The sequence below is a fragment of the Ascochyta rabiei genome, chromosome 5 (assembly GCF_004011695.2).
Source record: "Ascochyta rabiei chromosome 5, complete sequence".
NCBI lineage: Eukaryota > Fungi > Ascomycota > Dothideomycetes > Pleosporales > Didymellaceae > Ascochyta > Ascochyta rabiei.
The window spans coordinates 1,800,380-1,815,319 of NC_082409.1; the positions used below are offsets into that span (position 1 = coordinate 1,800,380).

At 52.5% G+C, this 14,940-nt stretch overlaps 6 protein-coding genes across 6 annotated transcripts, besides 3 other annotated features; 3 read left to right on the forward strand and 3 right to left on the reverse strand.

Moving 5' to 3' along the window:
- Positions 1-440: 440 nt before the first annotated feature.
- On the reverse strand, positions 441-1,331 carry EKO05_0003760 (uncharacterized protein; the record flags this gene model as incomplete). Its single annotated transcript, XM_038938480.1, has 2 exons — positions 441-673; positions 722-1,331. 2 exons carry the CDS (start codon positions 1,329-1,331, stop codon positions 441-443), a joined length of 843 nt encoding a protein of 280 aa, XP_038800519.1.
- A 329-nt stretch (positions 1,332-1,660) lies between these two features.
- Positions 1,661-1,699: a tandem repeat.
- Positions 1,700-5,462: 3,763 nt separating this feature from the next.
- EKO05_0003761 (uncharacterized protein) lies at positions 5,463-6,526 on the forward strand (the record flags this gene model as incomplete). Its single annotated transcript, XM_038938469.2, has 2 exons — positions 5,463-5,835; positions 5,886-6,526. 2 exons carry the CDS (start codon positions 5,463-5,465, stop codon positions 6,524-6,526), a joined length of 1,014 nt encoding a protein of 337 aa, XP_038800517.2.
- Positions 6,527-6,789: 263 nt separating this feature from the next.
- Positions 6,790-8,265, forward strand: EKO05_0003762 (uncharacterized protein; the record flags this gene model as incomplete). The annotated part of the gene is made up of 1 exon (XM_038945280.1): positions 6,790-8,265. The coding sequence occupies one exon, from the start codon at positions 6,790-6,792 to the stop codon at positions 8,263-8,265; it is 1,476 nt and encodes a 491-aa protein (XP_038800516.1).
- A 366-nt stretch (positions 8,266-8,631) lies between these two features.
- Positions 8,632-9,096, forward strand: EKO05_0003763 (uncharacterized protein; the record flags this gene model as incomplete). Its single annotated transcript, XM_038945279.1, has 1 exon — positions 8,632-9,096. The coding sequence occupies one exon, from the start codon at positions 8,632-8,634 to the stop codon at positions 9,094-9,096; it is 465 nt and encodes a 154-aa protein (XP_038800515.1).
- A 1,799-nt stretch (positions 9,097-10,895) lies between these two features.
- On the reverse strand, positions 10,896-12,032 carry EKO05_0003764 (5-methyltetrahydropteroyltriglutamate--homocysteine S-methyltransferase; the record flags this gene model as incomplete). The annotated part of the gene is made up of 1 exon (XM_038945278.1): positions 10,896-12,032. The coding sequence occupies one exon, from the start codon at positions 12,030-12,032 to the stop codon at positions 10,896-10,898; it is 1,137 nt and encodes a 378-aa protein (XP_038800514.1).
- A 677-nt stretch (positions 12,033-12,709) lies between these two features.
- Positions 12,710-14,905, reverse strand: EKO05_0003765 (uncharacterized protein; the record flags this gene model as incomplete). Its single annotated transcript, XM_038938357.1, has 2 exons — positions 12,710-14,603; positions 14,664-14,905. The coding sequence occupies 2 exons, from the start codon at positions 14,903-14,905 to the stop codon at positions 12,710-12,712; spliced, it is 2,136 nt and encodes a 711-aa protein (XP_038800513.1).
- Positions 13,186-13,270: a tandem repeat.
- Positions 14,085-14,183: a tandem repeat.
- Positions 14,906-14,940: the final 35 nt, after the last annotated feature.

Sequence of the window (14,940 nt, forward strand, 5' to 3'; positions counted from 1 at the left end):
CCGAAGGTTCACCGCTTCAAGTCAAGTGCCCGCAATGATGCGCTGGAGAAAGCCGAGGCAAGTGGGGGATGTTTAGTAATGAGGGGTTTGAGCTCCAGATAGGAGGAACATTGAGCAAACGGCCCATGAATGTGATTTGGAGATGGGGGAACAGTCTGGATCAAACAGCTCTCTAGGATAGACGACGAAAAACAGCCCTACACTCGTCTTGGAGGCGTGCTTTTGATGATCGCGCGAGCAATGTTGTTGGGCGGCCCCGATGTCACTCCTTTGGTACGGCCGTTAGGTTGCCCCGTCGGAAGGTTCTCGAAGCCTTCCAGATTCAGTTGTGCAACTATGTCACCGAATGTGCAATTCTGCAAACCGTGGTGTTGATTGACGAACAGGGAAGACATTGTGCTTTTGACGCTAGATCAATGCATAACCCAAGGTGAGTTGCCCTAGTCTCCCTCTCTCACAAACATGTTGTCCAGGTCATCGTCCAGCTCCTCCTCAGGCTCCATAACCTTCTCGATTAGCTTCAGCGTCGCGCGCAACGGCAGGCCAACAACATTGTCGTACGACCCTTCAATGCGCTCAATTAACACTGTGCCGCCACTCTGTATACCGTAGCCACCAGCTTTGTCGTTTCCGTCGCGTGTCCGGACGTATGCGAGGATAAGCTCATCTGTGACTGCGACTTGTTACTTCATGCATTACGCAATGTAAAAATGCGACATACCGTGCGGGTCAAACTTGACCGTTGTTTCCTCGACATGCGTCTCCATCCTGTACCCCGGGTCCATAGCACTCTCTAGAGGCTTCATGACCACCACAGCTGTCATAACCTTGTGCTCGCCTTGATCTCGAAGCATCTTCAGCATCGAAATGTGGTGCTCAACTCCTTTTGGCTTCTCTAGTATCCGGCCGTCGTGGCTGACAATGATTGTATCGGCCGCAATGAACAATGCTGGTTCACCTCGGTCGGTGTTGTCGATTTCACGGCGATAGACATCTTGCGCTTTGGCGGTTGCGGTTTCGAGGACGTAATTAAGCGCGCCGAGATCGTGAGAGAGATCTTCAGCAAACTTTGAGGGCACAATCTCGACATTCGTAAGACCGAGCTGGGCGAGGAGTTGTTTGCGACGAGGAGACGCTGATGCGAGGATGACGCGCTTGCGTCGCAACTCGTTCAATGAGGGGAGGCTGAGCGGCGGAGGTGGCCCTCGAGGTGGCGGCGGCCCTGGCGGCGGGCTTTTCGAGTCTGATAGGCCTGGTGACTTGCGGTCTGAGAGAAGGGGCACTTTCGCCGCATCGTCATATGGTGGTGGAGGTTCTAAGGGTGTCGACATAGCAGCGGCAAGCGTTCGCCGAGCACTGTAAATACTGAGGCAATGTTGTGCCTGCTCGAGAACGATGTGTAGCAAGTGCAATATTGCAGTTCGAGGTTTGCGGAAGCGACGATGTTGATGCAACCCTCAGCTGTCCACAAATGTCGGGAATGACACAATGCCGCCCTAAGCTCGTGCTGACCCTGACTCGCACATCGCTGATACTCATACCTTTCCCTTCTACCTTTCCCTTCTACCTTTCAACCTCCAGCAGCTTGTACAAGTCATTATTGCGCTTTCAAGAGAAAACTGCCGTGCTATGCCTGCAACATGATCAATCACGTTTTCAGCCGTCACCACCGCCACCACCGCCTCCGCCATCTCCACCATAGTGATGCCCGCTATAACCCCCACTACCGTGTTGCTCACCATGCCCGCCTTGCTGTCCCTGCGCAGCAATCGCAAGTCCTGCATCTGCCAGATTCCCCAAAGCACTCGTAATATCGTTGGGGTTCTGCATGACTTCAGCATTTTCAGCCCTTGAGCGCACTCTTTGCGGGGCTCCCAGCCTTCTACCCAAATCGCTGCCTCTCCAACAACTTAGCCTCCCCAAGTCGGTTTCTCGCGTCAGTTCTTCATTTTCCAAAAAGCTCTTTGGGTTCCTGTCCTTGTGACGCCGCAGCTCATGCTTTTGCCAGTCTTTCAAGACTTGTAAGGAGGCCACTACGAGAGCTGGATCCACAGTCTCTGAACGAAGGTATAATGTTTCGTCAGGCAGACATGTGAGCAAGAGTTTACATGTCGAGTCGATGGATTTCCTAGCTCCGGAACTCCAGCAAAGACCGCATATGTTGTGGTCTGGGCAAGTTTTGCACTTCCACCGTTGTCCAACGATTGGCTTTGTTTGACACTCAATGCAAATTACACCCGTATGGATCTCGGTTTCATCTACGAAGCCATCCCAATACGCATGATCGGCGACAATATCGCCGTATAAAGGATCTGGATGGTGGCCGGTTGCAACGAAAAGCGCGTGGCGGAGGATGTCATAGCGACTGCCTTTGTTGAAATCCAACGACCTATGGCTTACCCACAAATACGCTTTTCCATCGTTGCCGATGAAGCGTAAGGAGTCATAGTTTGATGCGTGGACGTAGGTTGTAAGTATGTTGGTCTTTCCGCCCGGGTTCAAAACTTCGCTCTTCCTCATGCCGCTTTTCAAGTCCAAGCGGAGTTCGTATGTCCATACTGATTGTCGCTTATTATTCCCTAATTCTTGTTCATTGCTGTGCATCACCCATGCGAATCTTGGATCACGATAGTTGCCACCTTTTGTCTTGAAGGCAAAAGTGAATGCCGCAGGTGAAGGGTTCGACAAGTGTTCTGACCGCCTGCGTGTTAGCCACGCGGATGAGTCCGGCGTGTCCAACCAATCCTTTTTTGACGTAATGCTTGCCTGGGCATGATACATCTTGACTACTGGACGGAGTCTCCATTGAGGGGGGTACGGGACCTGGCGATGTTCTTCAAGGTACGCTGCTGCTGACGTTGGATCGGACAGTGGCTCGATAACTTGAGGAAGGTCGTGAGTTACAACTTCTGGTAGGTCGCTGATAGCCGCTAAAGGCAGACGGTTTGGTGGCACCTCTAAGACTTGACTGGGAACTACCTCTGGTAGCAAGCTATATCTGGACTGCAATTGCGGTGGTGGACCAAACGATCCTGGGCTCCATGGTGTGTCAGGGGGAAGACTCTGGGAATGTGGTCGTAAAGACTGCGTAGATCGATGTTGCACTATAGCAGGGCTAACCTGCGTACTCATGGGTATGCTTTGAGAATGTGGCCTCAGTGACTGTGAAGACCGGTGTTGTACGAGCGAGCGCATGTGTGGCGGACCCGGCACAGCCATGCTGACAGGGCGTTGCTGTTGGCTCACGTTGCTACTAGATCTGGTCCTTGCCTCCTGTACCTCAAGGTACTGCAGCCTTTGCGCGAGCTCTTCATCGTCCTTGGACTGTTGTTCTGGTGCTGATAGCTTGCGTGCAAGCTGTTCATCCTCTGTTAGCTGCTTTTCCGATGTGGATGATGGTGGCGCTGGAGGTAAGGGGGCTGGGAGTTCAGCGATGATAGGCGCAGGTCCCAATGTCCCATAGAATGGCTGTATGTATTGTATGTTCGACTGTGGATATGGTTCGAGATTTTGGTTGGACGAGGGTTGACAATACTGCATAGACCCTTCGTTTGATTGTCGCACTGATGGAAGATGATGCATTTCGTTTGTCCAGCTTGACCACGGTTGTTGCGACATGGTGCACTTTTCCTGATTAGAACCGCGAAAACAAAGGTGATCTCTCGAAAGATAGCGCGTCAGAACAGAGTTGGGTGAAGTGAATCGGTAGTTGAGACGGCAACAGAACTCTCAAGCCGAGTTGTTGCGGCCTATTACAACTTTACATTGATTCATCAGACACTGTAACGCAGATTGTAAAAACAGATGTGAAAGACTCGGGGGAGGGGGGACGATAATCGATGTGTGTATATTTGTCGATAGAAATGCACCGACAGCGCGTGGTTGTGGGTAGACGGAAATTGAGGGTGACGATTCGAGAGGCTTTGCTTGTGAGGCTGGACGCCTTGCAGATCGCGTTGGGGGCGGCTGACGTCAACAGCCTTGAACAACGAACCGTTACCTCTGTGTCGTCTGCGTAGGACAGTGGCTTCGACTGTGCGGTTGTAGTTCGTTCGCCTCTCCCCGCGTTGAGGGGGCTGGCCCAGATCTAGTCGGCACACACCCGCATTATCTGCCGGGAGGTTGGTCTATCTCAGACGCTGCGTCTTTGCAGCTGAGGTACTATGCAATTCCGACTGCGTCTATACAAGACTCTTGTAGTGTTGTCGTAGAGAAACCCAATCTGCACTCAAGAAACAAAAGCTATAATAATCGACAAAGCGCTGACCAGTCGCGTTCCGGTAAATTCCAGGAACGATCCCCACCCTTGCCGGGGCTCTAGACTTCACGAACCACCGCCAGGTTTGACTCAGCAAGTTCCTGTTGCAATGAGAGCACTGCAGACGCAGCTTTTGTGTCGTTGAACTTGCCGATGCCACTAAAACGGACCTGGTCGCAGGTCACTGAAAATGGGGTCACTTCGATGTCTCCAGCAGCTTCACGCTCACGGCAATCGAAGCCAATGCTTGAAGCGACTGCCCCTGTGATTTCACGCAAAGTGAAAGCCTGCGCGGCATGTCGAAAACAAAAGGTGGGCAATCAAAACCTATGACTTGCTCTTCGAAGAATACTGATGCTGTGTAGATCAAATGTATCATGGATGAAATTGCAGGGCCGCCATGCAAGCGCTGCGCTGAGCGAAACCTATCTTGCGTTCTGAACAAAAGTTTGCAAACCTTGATCGACGAGCGATCTCAGTGAGTACGGCACAATATGCGCTGTTATTCGCTAACAAAAGCAGATGGAAGCATGAAGTTGTCGATGATCTTGGGATCATCCATTCGTCTCTGCAGCAAGTCCTGAACAGACTATCGCTCCCTGCGTTGCCACCTCTCAAAGCAAGCACTCTCAACGACTCGGACTCTTTCCAACACCATGATACTGAGGAACGAGAAGAAGAAGTTCCGTCTTGCGACAATTCACCCAGGCTATCGCCGAAAGGAGACACACTTCCTCACGCGCCTATAGAATCTCTCTATCAGCTCACTCGTCTACGGGCACTTCGTTCAGATAATCATACTGAAGAACATGAACCATCGCCGGATTTTGCAGCAAACACTTCAGTAAATGACTTTATCTCTCGAGGCCTCGTCAACGTGCAAGATGCCGAACGTCTCGTCAAATTCTTCCTGGATCGCATCAATCATTTCATGTACAGGATTGGAAGCGCCAATTATCGAGATCTGGACAGTCTGCGTCGTGGCTCCAGCATTCTTACGGTCGCTATTTGCACGGTCGCAGCGCTGCACGATCCGCAAAGCAACCATCTCTACAAAACCTGTAGTCGGGAGTTCCGCCGCTTGATATCAGCATCTATGTTTGATCGTAGAATCGATCGCGATCGTATGCGGGCTCTATGCGTGGCATCCTACTGGCTTCACGATCTTTCATGGACGATTAGTGGGTATGCAATTCGACGAGCGATGGAGATCAATTTGAGCAGCAGCTACCAGCGTGTGCTTGCGAATGGGGACGTGGACGCTATGGAGTGTATTCGGCTGTGGTATATCCTCTACATCTGTGATCGGCACCTATCGATCCTCTACGGCCGCCCATCAATTGTCAAAGACGACATTTCTATTTCGGGCTGGGAAGCGCTGATGAGGACATCGGCGTTCACTGAAGCTGACAAGCGGCTTGTGAGTCAGATGGCTTTGTTAATTATTATGGGAAACGCAAGAGAGCTCTTCGGCCCAGATACAGGAGAGCCTATCCCTAAAGCCTTCGCGCCGCAATTGACGAGCTTCAGCCGTCAGATAGACCATTGGATGGGCTTCTGGTCTACGGAACTTCTAAGTAAGATGAGTGAGCAGTTCTTGAACCCTAAGTCTTACTAACCTAATCAGAGATTCATCAGTCCATTGGTGGCTTTCCGACGAAAGGTGTGATCATTCACCACCACCTTGCTAAGCTCCATCTCCACTCCCACGTCTTTCGAGGCCTCAAGGGTGCTCCTGTGCCACCACACTTTTACGACAGCGCAGTCGCTGCTGTCGTAGCAGCTACAGATACAATCGAGATGGTCTTGACTGATTTCGACATTCAGGAAGGGCTCGTGGGCATTCCGCACTATATTCACTCTATGATAGCCTTTGCGTGCGCCTTCCTGTTGAACATCGCTGCGCAGTATAGCGGACAGTATATTACCGATACTGTGGTCTTTGATTTGACAACGAGAGCAGTGCAACAGTTCCGCTCAACAGCCGTTGGAAAGTGGCATCTTGTTCATCTGATGGCCGAAGGATTAGAGAAGATGATCGCGAAGAAGGGTGGTAGTCCAGCTGCACGGATTATTTCAGCTCTTCCGACTGATGCAAGCCAACCTGTGATGCCAGATGGCTCGGAACTGAACACCCCGTTGACTGGAGGCTCCTATGGCGATAATCTCTTTGGTGGCTTTGACGACGCGTACAACTCAGGCACCTCTTCGTTTTTGAACTTCGATACTGGCACAATTGATCTCGACTTCGCTGGGTTCAGCTTTTAAGTACTGGTCCTTGGAGCCATCTCGCATCACAACAGTCAGAACCTTCTCTTTCTTGTAAGGTATACTCAGAACATATTTGATGCGTCTGCATCATTGGAGCAGATATTGATGGGGTTCAAGAGGGAGGGACACGATCGGCTTGAAGTCCGCCGGCCCCACCAATCGGCAACCCCACATCGAGTACACCATCTATTGTTCCTCAGATGCCCTAGGGCCTCAGGTCATTAACACCACATCACAACACACCACAATTACCGTTGAAAATGTCAGTCTCGTCAGTAAGACCAACACCGCTACCACTCAAGGAGACACTCGAGGCTCTTCCAGCTTTATCTTCGACATCAACCGAGCTTCGATCACAGACACGCAACGTGATCCAGGCGAGTTCGGATATCCCCATCCTGGTTGCTCTGGATGATGACCCGACTGGCACTCAGACTTGTCATGAAATCCAAGTGCTCACGACGTGGGATGTTCCTGTATTGACTGCCGAGTTTGAAACCACAGCCCCTGGGAGCGGTTTCTTTATTCTTACTAATTCGCGCGCATTGCATCCCCCAGCTGCGCGGAAGCTTACCATCGAGATTTGTCAAAACTTGAAGGAAGCTGCTGCACTTGCAGGCAAAAGATTTGAGGTCGTACTACGTGGTGACTCAACACTAAGAGGCCACTTCCCAATCGAGCCCGAGGCAGTTGAGGAAGCCCTCGGAGCAAGTGACGCGTGGATCCTTGCACCTTTCTTCCTTCAGGGTGGCCGATACACGATCGACGATGTTCACTATGTCGCTGAAGGCGATGTGCTGGTTCCCGCTGCAGAGACGCCCTTCGCCAAAGATGCAACATTCGGGTTCAGGAGCAGCCATATGGCAGACTGGGTTGTCGAAAAGAGCAAAGGAGAAATCCCCAGGGATCGTGTGCGTGGGATCGGTCTTGCACAAATTCGACAGGGTGGGCCCGACGTGGTCAACGAGATCTTGCAAGGTGCATCGAAGGGAACAGTTTTCATCGTCAATGCAGCTAAAGAAGAAGATATGGACGTGGTTGTTCTTGGAATCTTGAAGGCCTCTGCACAAGGCAAGAAGTTTCTCTTCCGCTCTGCTGCAGCTTTTGTCTCGGCTCGCCTCGGCATTTCTCCCATTCCTCCCATTACCGCAAGACAACTTCGACTTAGCTCTGCCACTGGTGGCCTGATCATAGCAGGCTCATACGTGCCAAAGACCACGAGTCAGCTGAAGGCTCTCGTTGAAGTAGCAGGAGATAAGTTGACGAAGGTAGAGCTGAACGTCAACAAACTCCTAGAAAGCGATACTTCCCGCGAACAAGAGCTTCACCATGCTCTTGAGGTGGCAACTAGCGCGCTGCAGGAACCAAAAGACGTTTTGATCATGACCTCACGCGACCTGATCGCCGGCGCTGACGAGCGCTCTTCGCTGGACATTGGATCTGTAGTGGCAGCCGCACTTGTTACGTTCCTTAAACGGTTAGAAGTCAAGCCACGATATCTAATTGCGAAGGGTGGTATCGCTAGCAGTGACATGGCAACGAAAGGGCTCAGAATGAAGAAGGCTACCATTCTAGGACAGGCCGCACCTGGAGTACCCCTCTGGCGTTGCGATGAGCTGACGAGCAAGTGGCCCGGTCTGCCTTATGTTGTGTTTCCTGGCAATGTTGGAAGAGAGTATACACTGGCGGAGGTCGCAGAAAAATGGAGACCCATGATACCAGTCAATCGCTGCTAGATTCTTGAGGACATGTACAAGTTGAATACAACATACCTTTATGAGACGAAGGGCTTCGGAGACAAAACGTGCCGTCTGTGTTTTGGAGAAGCAACAGCTTTTGGGCCAAATCCATGTGTAACATTCATTCGGTCTTTCTCAGGCGAACATTGAATGGTTGAGACGTCAGTAAGAAAGATATCTGATTCTTATCTTTAGCCAGCCCATCCGTGGTACTCGTTTTGGTAAGAGTGCGGCTTCCGGAATATTACGAGAATCCGAACTTCGGATAGAGAAGCATAAAGATCCTATTGCATGGAAAGAGAAACTCACACCACAACAACTGTATTTCATCAAGAAGTCTTTCAGTACACATTTCTCTATACGATGGCCAACTCAGTCAACTTGACAGCACTTACTCCACGCGAAGCCGTTGCAGACGCTCTCTACCGCTGCGTCCTTGGTATTGACACCAACGACCAAGAGCTTTTCGAGTCGGCCTGCTTAAAGAATGAGAGCATGACTTTTGTCGCTGGTCCTGTCAACATCGAGGGTTGGACCGCTGTCAACGAGCTGACTCAGAAAGCATTCGCCGTAGTCACCACGCATATCATCAGCAACATCCGCATTGAGCTAAAGGACGGCGCGGACACGGCGTCCATGACCGCACACGCAATTTCGTATCATGTACGACCGGAAGATACGCTGAAGCCGGAGGACACCTCGTATACAGCCGGATCGCTGTACAACTTAGGTCTTGCTAGGGACGGTGACGATGGCTTGTGGAAGATCAAGAAGTGGGAGGTCAAGATCCTATGGACTACGGGCGACAAAGCAGTCCTCCATGGATAAAGTAGAAAGTATCGAAGTCTGGAAACACATACGTCGTATCTCATTCGTATTCGTTATGTAGGTTTGGATGGTAATTTAGGCAAAGAGCACCCCATATTCAGGCAACTGTGCACAGTCCACTTAATCTACGATACATATGTGCCGTTCACACATTCCCGCGTTAATGTGAACTCAGCCGGTCTGACAAAATACTCTCACTTAACCAATTGAACAGCGATTCAATAATTATAGCCACCACCAAACCCTTAGCCCCGCATTACCGTCCCGCCCTTGACAACAGCGGCACGACTTCTGCACGAGCACCGAGGACACAACAAATATTACAGCCTAAGTCAAGAATATCTTGTGGCTGCAGTGGTGATCCCGCGGGCGATCGTCCCTGTGTTCAGTGCTCTGTGAAGCGATGCGTTGAGCCGCTTGCCTGGAACTTTGAGCACGACTCCGCTGTAGGTAGTGCAAACAGCATGTCCACTGTTCGCAACAATTCCCAAGGAGCTAGGAGATATCATTTTTGAATACGCGCTCACGAGAAACGCCAAGCAAATTGCTCGTTTCGAAAGAAGAAGCATGCCTCCCTGGACCTCGAGCCCTCGATAATATTACGATTGTAAGGACCTGAGAGATATTGCAATGATCAAGAGCCTGCTGTCGACATATTGGGCTGTTTATCTCGAGACATCCCTGCTTCCCATTCTCCTGAACCCTTCTCGACTCCGCGGCAACACCTGCTTCAGACCGAGAGTAATGCTCCCATGGCCGTTCGCGAACATTCAAACTCTACAATGCTCGAGGACGGACACTAGTACAGCTTCTTCTTCGGCTTCGCACCAACGGGCTGGCACCCTGAAGCAAAACGTAAAGGCGTCCTTGTAGCACCACCATACCTTGATTTGAAGGACAGAATTGGAGGAAGTCGCCGGTCGTGCAACTTCACTTTGCTGCCTACGGGGGCGGACACAAACCATTGTCCTCTTACAGATGCTCTGAACCAGATGCACCTACCTGCTAGTTCTGTGGCTCCATAGTCCACAATGCGGCTGCAACGGGCGAGACCGCTTGTGCACCTCAGGCTCCGTCTGTCAGCCCGGGGCTGGTGGACGTGGCGCGACGATCCAAGCAGCAATGATGCCTTGAACCATCACCTAGGTCTCGACCCAGCACTCGGCAATGGTCGTCAGCGGCCGACCAGCACGCGCATGCGAGAACTGGCTTAACAGCGACGCGATGGCAAACACCCAGCCCCTCGATCTTGGCCATGGAAGCACTCACCTGGCTGGGCGCATGTTATTGCCAGACTAACCGATCTCAAGACTCTCGAGCTTGACTTGGAGACATTTGGGGAGAAGAAGCATCAGCTGGAGAAAGGAGTCGAGTGTGCCAGGACGTGGCGCTTTTCCACTGTGAATACACAAGACGAATTGGTCTGGGATATTCGAGTGGAAGAGAAGCGTTGGAGCAAGCCGGTAGATGAAAATTGGGAGTTTCGAAGAGGCGATTGGTATGCGAGAAGCACGGAGTTCGAAGTGAGGACAGTGAGGTTCACCAGGCGACGAATGGCTCCAGGCACAGTAGACGAGGACTGTAAGGTCCACTAAGCGCAGCTTTAGCCCGCATTGATGTATATGACGGTACGAAGGGTTGAACCATATATTTCGGGTATATGCTACGTACACACATCAGTCGTTGAGACATGACTTGGTCGATCTTCTTGGAGATCATAATCTACATCTTCTTTCATCAACACGTTCACATTGTCTAGTCCAAAACTCTATAACACCCTACGCTGTGTCTTAACCTGTCTACTGGCTCAAGTCATCGCCCCAGACCTGCTTGGCAATCTCGACTTCCAGCCTGACCTTGGCCCACTGCTCCTCCTCGGTCAGCTCGTTGCCCTCGGCGGTCGAACTGAATCCGCACTGGTGGGACAAGCACAGCTGGTCGAGGCCCTTGGGCGCGATAGACGCCGCCTCCTTGAGCCTCTTGATGATGTCCTCCTTGTCGTCGAGCTCGTTCTTCTTGGAGCTCATCACGCCCAGCACAACGACCTTGTGCTCGGGCAGGTGCCTCAGGGGGCTGAAGTCGCCGCTGCGTGCATCGTCGTATTCGAGGAAGTAGGCGTCGACGTTGAGCTCCTTGAAAAGGACTTCGGCGACGGGCTCGTAGCCGCCGCTCGCGAACCACTTGGAGCGGTAGTTGCCCCTGCAGAGATGGATACCGATCTTCATGTCGCTCGGCCTCTTGCTGATGGCCTTGTTGATCAGCTCGGCGTATTTCTTCGGCAGCACGGATAGGTCCTCGTTGCGCTCTGTCTCGGCGGCTTTGCGCATGTCCGGGTCGCACAGGTACGCGAGGTTGGTGTCATCGAGCTGGACAAAGCGACACCCAGCCTTGTACAGAGAGTCTAGCTCTTCCTGGTAGACGCGGGCGAGGTCCTCGAAGAAGACATCAAGGTCCGGGTATGCGGAGATGTCGATGCTGGCGCGTCCACCGCGGAAGTGCACCATTGTGGGCGAGGGGATGCACACCTTCGTTGTTGCAGCGCCGCCGTTCTGCTTGATTGCCTGTTCGAGGAAGTTGAAGTCGTCGACCTGGATCGCCTCGGGGTGGCCCAGCTTGCCCTTTACAACAAGAGTTGGCGGGCTGAAGCCATCCTTGTGCCTGATGTTGCCGACCTGGCCCTTCTCCTCGATACCCGCTAGGTGCTTGAGGAAGTCGAGGTGGAAGTAGGCGCGGCGGAACTCGCCGTCTGTGACGGAGCGGAGGCCATTCTCAATCTGCTGCTGCGCGACCTTGGAAACAGCCTCGTCTTCGATCTTGCGGAGCTCGGAGGCGGAGAGAGAGCCTTCTGCGACCTTCTGGCGCGCGTCGAGGACGGCCTTGGGGCGCAGGAAGGATCCGACGTGGTCGGCGCGGTAGACGCCGTAAGGGAGAGGCATTGTGCTGGCGGTTTGGGTTAGTATGCATGTTGTGTAGCTGTAACCTGGAGTTTCGCAGCCGCTTTGACTGCTCTTTGATGTACCAGACGGTTTGATCACCGATAGGCAAGACTTACAAACGTAGAAATATACGCGATGAATTGGAGTTAATAAAGAGCACAGTCTGAAAGGGAGGCAAGCCTTTAAGAAGTATCGTACGCTCAATATCACATCATTGCAATTGTTCTTGACCTAGGAGCCACCCCACTCACCCACTCACGGCAGTTGTTTCGAGGCCCTAAACAATCACAGGATGGGTCCGAGGCGCCGAGGACCAGCGCTTGAGCGCGGGGCATGTGGAGAGAAACTCCGAGGTCAGGGTCAGCAATCGATGAAGAAACACAAACTTCACACGCCACACATTCTGGTTCGGCAGTTGAATCGTCGTTGTTCACAAATACAAAAGAGATATGACGGCCGTTGTTGCATGGGCGATCAGGGTGCCGTGCGGCAAGATGGAGATGCATGGAGGGGTTGAGTGACGTTTGGCGCGGCCCGGGATCGGCCGTGGAATTTGTGAACCCCAGTGCGGCAGAATGAATCCGTGCGAAGCAAAGGCAGTTTGCGAACGTTGAAGGGGTATATTGAGAGACAAGTCGAAATGTGTGCGACTTCTGAAGTCTTTACAATGCCACTGCTCATGCAGCCTTCAGCAGCTTCCCTTCTAGCAGCTCACCAAACATACCGCTCCACAGGCCCTCCTCTTCCTCCTCGTCCATGAAGAAGCCGTCTTTGGCATCATAGATCCTGTTTCCCTTGCTGTCGAACTTTTTCTCCTTCCTCGGTAGATCGCGCTCAGCGATCCTCAAGCGTATCGTGCCTGCACCGGCGCCGGAATCGCCTTCGCGGTCGACGATGGCCGTCTTGAAATCGCTAATTTCAGGCGTGACGGTGACGGGATTGACGCCGAAAAACTTGCAGACAACGACAGCTCCTGCCTTGATGTCGGCGGAAGTCAGGTCTGGCAATGTGCTCAAGTCAGCGGGTAGCAGAGGTAGGCCGGACTGTTCTTGTGACGCTGTTGCAATGTCCTGCTGAAGTTGGTCCTCGATAGCTGTGTGAATCTCAACATCCGGATTGTCATCGTTTGGGGTATCATCGTAGTTGAGGAAGATCTTTTCTTCCTCCTCCTCTTCTTCCTCTTCCGGTTCTTCTGCTGGTGCCGGCGTCTTACCGCCCTTCTTGCCTTTCTTCTTCTTAGCAGCTTCACGCATGACCTTGCTGACGGGGTCCCAATGCTGCTGGAATGGGAACGGTGGGGCCGTCAGTTCGTATTCTTCCTCCCAACACTCGAAGGCGGAAAGATTGATCCTTGATTTCCAGAAGTCCGGGTCTGTTGAACCCTCAGGTTCGGGAGTCGGTTCTTTAGTTTCGATGGGCTTCTTTGTAAGGTTTTTGGTCTGACGTGCAAGCATACGGCCGATTGCTGAAACGTCGGGTCGTAGGCGCTTTCGCTCCGGCGTCTTCTTCTCTGCCGTATATTCTGATGTCTCTTCTGTTTGCTGTGACGGTGCTGAGGTAGCATCTTCGGTCTTACTCGAGGATGCCTCTTTCGCTTCCACTGTGACATCTGACCGCTCTTCGCCGAACCGAGCCATCATTTCTTGTTTTCGCTTTTCCAGTTCTGCCGAATCATCCCCAGCAATTTCGGCAGGCTCATTATCCTCTATGCGTTTCCTCTTGCCGGTCGGTTGCGCGAAAGCCTGCCGTTGTTCAGACATGGCGCCTTGCTTTTGCAGCCTGGTCTCTTCGTCGTACTTGTCAAGATCCTTCAAATCAGCATCCTCGTGTAGCTTTCCAGCTTCCTTCAGGTGTTTCAGCCGGTTCGTCTTCGTTCGGCGCGCATTCCGCGATTGCGTAGTCCTCTTGCCTTTGCCAGGCGGCGAGATCTTGGAAGTGGTAGGTGGCTGTGCGGCTATCGTTTTCGGTGTCGGTGCTTTCGAAGAGAGTACTTCAGGCGCCGCATCGCTATCGCTGTCGCAGTCTGAATCGCTCGATGAACTGTCTGAGCTTGATTCCGAGTCCGAATCTGAATCTGAATCTTGGTCCGAAGTTAAGACGTCAGAGGCACTCGACGTGTCGGTATCCGAGTCCGAATCCGAATTCGAATCCTCAGAGCCGCCGACATCGAGGTCATCGCTCTCCTCCCCTGGCGCGAAGTCCTCATCGTCTTCATCCTCTTCGCTATCCTCATCGACGTCCATTGCCACCACTGACTGCTCGAATTGCACTTTCTTTGCCGCTTCTTTTGACCCGCGTTTTGTCGCAGAACCAGACTGCTTCTGCACATCAACTGCCTGAGTCCATTCCGCTTCCAGCTGTGGCATCTCCAGCTGAGCAGCTTCTTCGTTCGTGATCTCCTCCAATCTCTGTCGCTTCCGCGGTGGGATCCTCACAGCCGGTCGATTTGGCTGCCTCAGATATGGCCTCCCAAACGGCAAACCATCCACGAGATGTTGCCCGCCATCGCTGATCTGGTGTCGTCCTGTGAGCGTCCTAGCACGGACTTCGGCGCGCATGAGCGGTCTTATGCTACATAGAGTCAGCACACTAGCTTTCCCACTTGTCCTCCAGTAAGTAGGGTCAACATACGAAACATTATCTTCCTCCTTCAGCGCCTGTCCCACAGGCATAAAGTGCAAGCACTCGAAGCCCCCGACCTCGACAACATAGTGCTCAAGCCCCCAGTGCTCTGCCTCCAGCGGCACAATGAGGTTGACGTCTTCGAGCAGACGGGTGATTGTGTATGCGGATGTGCTGTTCGTGTCCGGGACGCTCCAGAGAATGTTCACCACGGGCAGCCCGTTGCGCTGGATCGTGAGGCGCAGACGCATCGTCGCATTCGCCGCGGTAAGAGTTGGCAGACGCG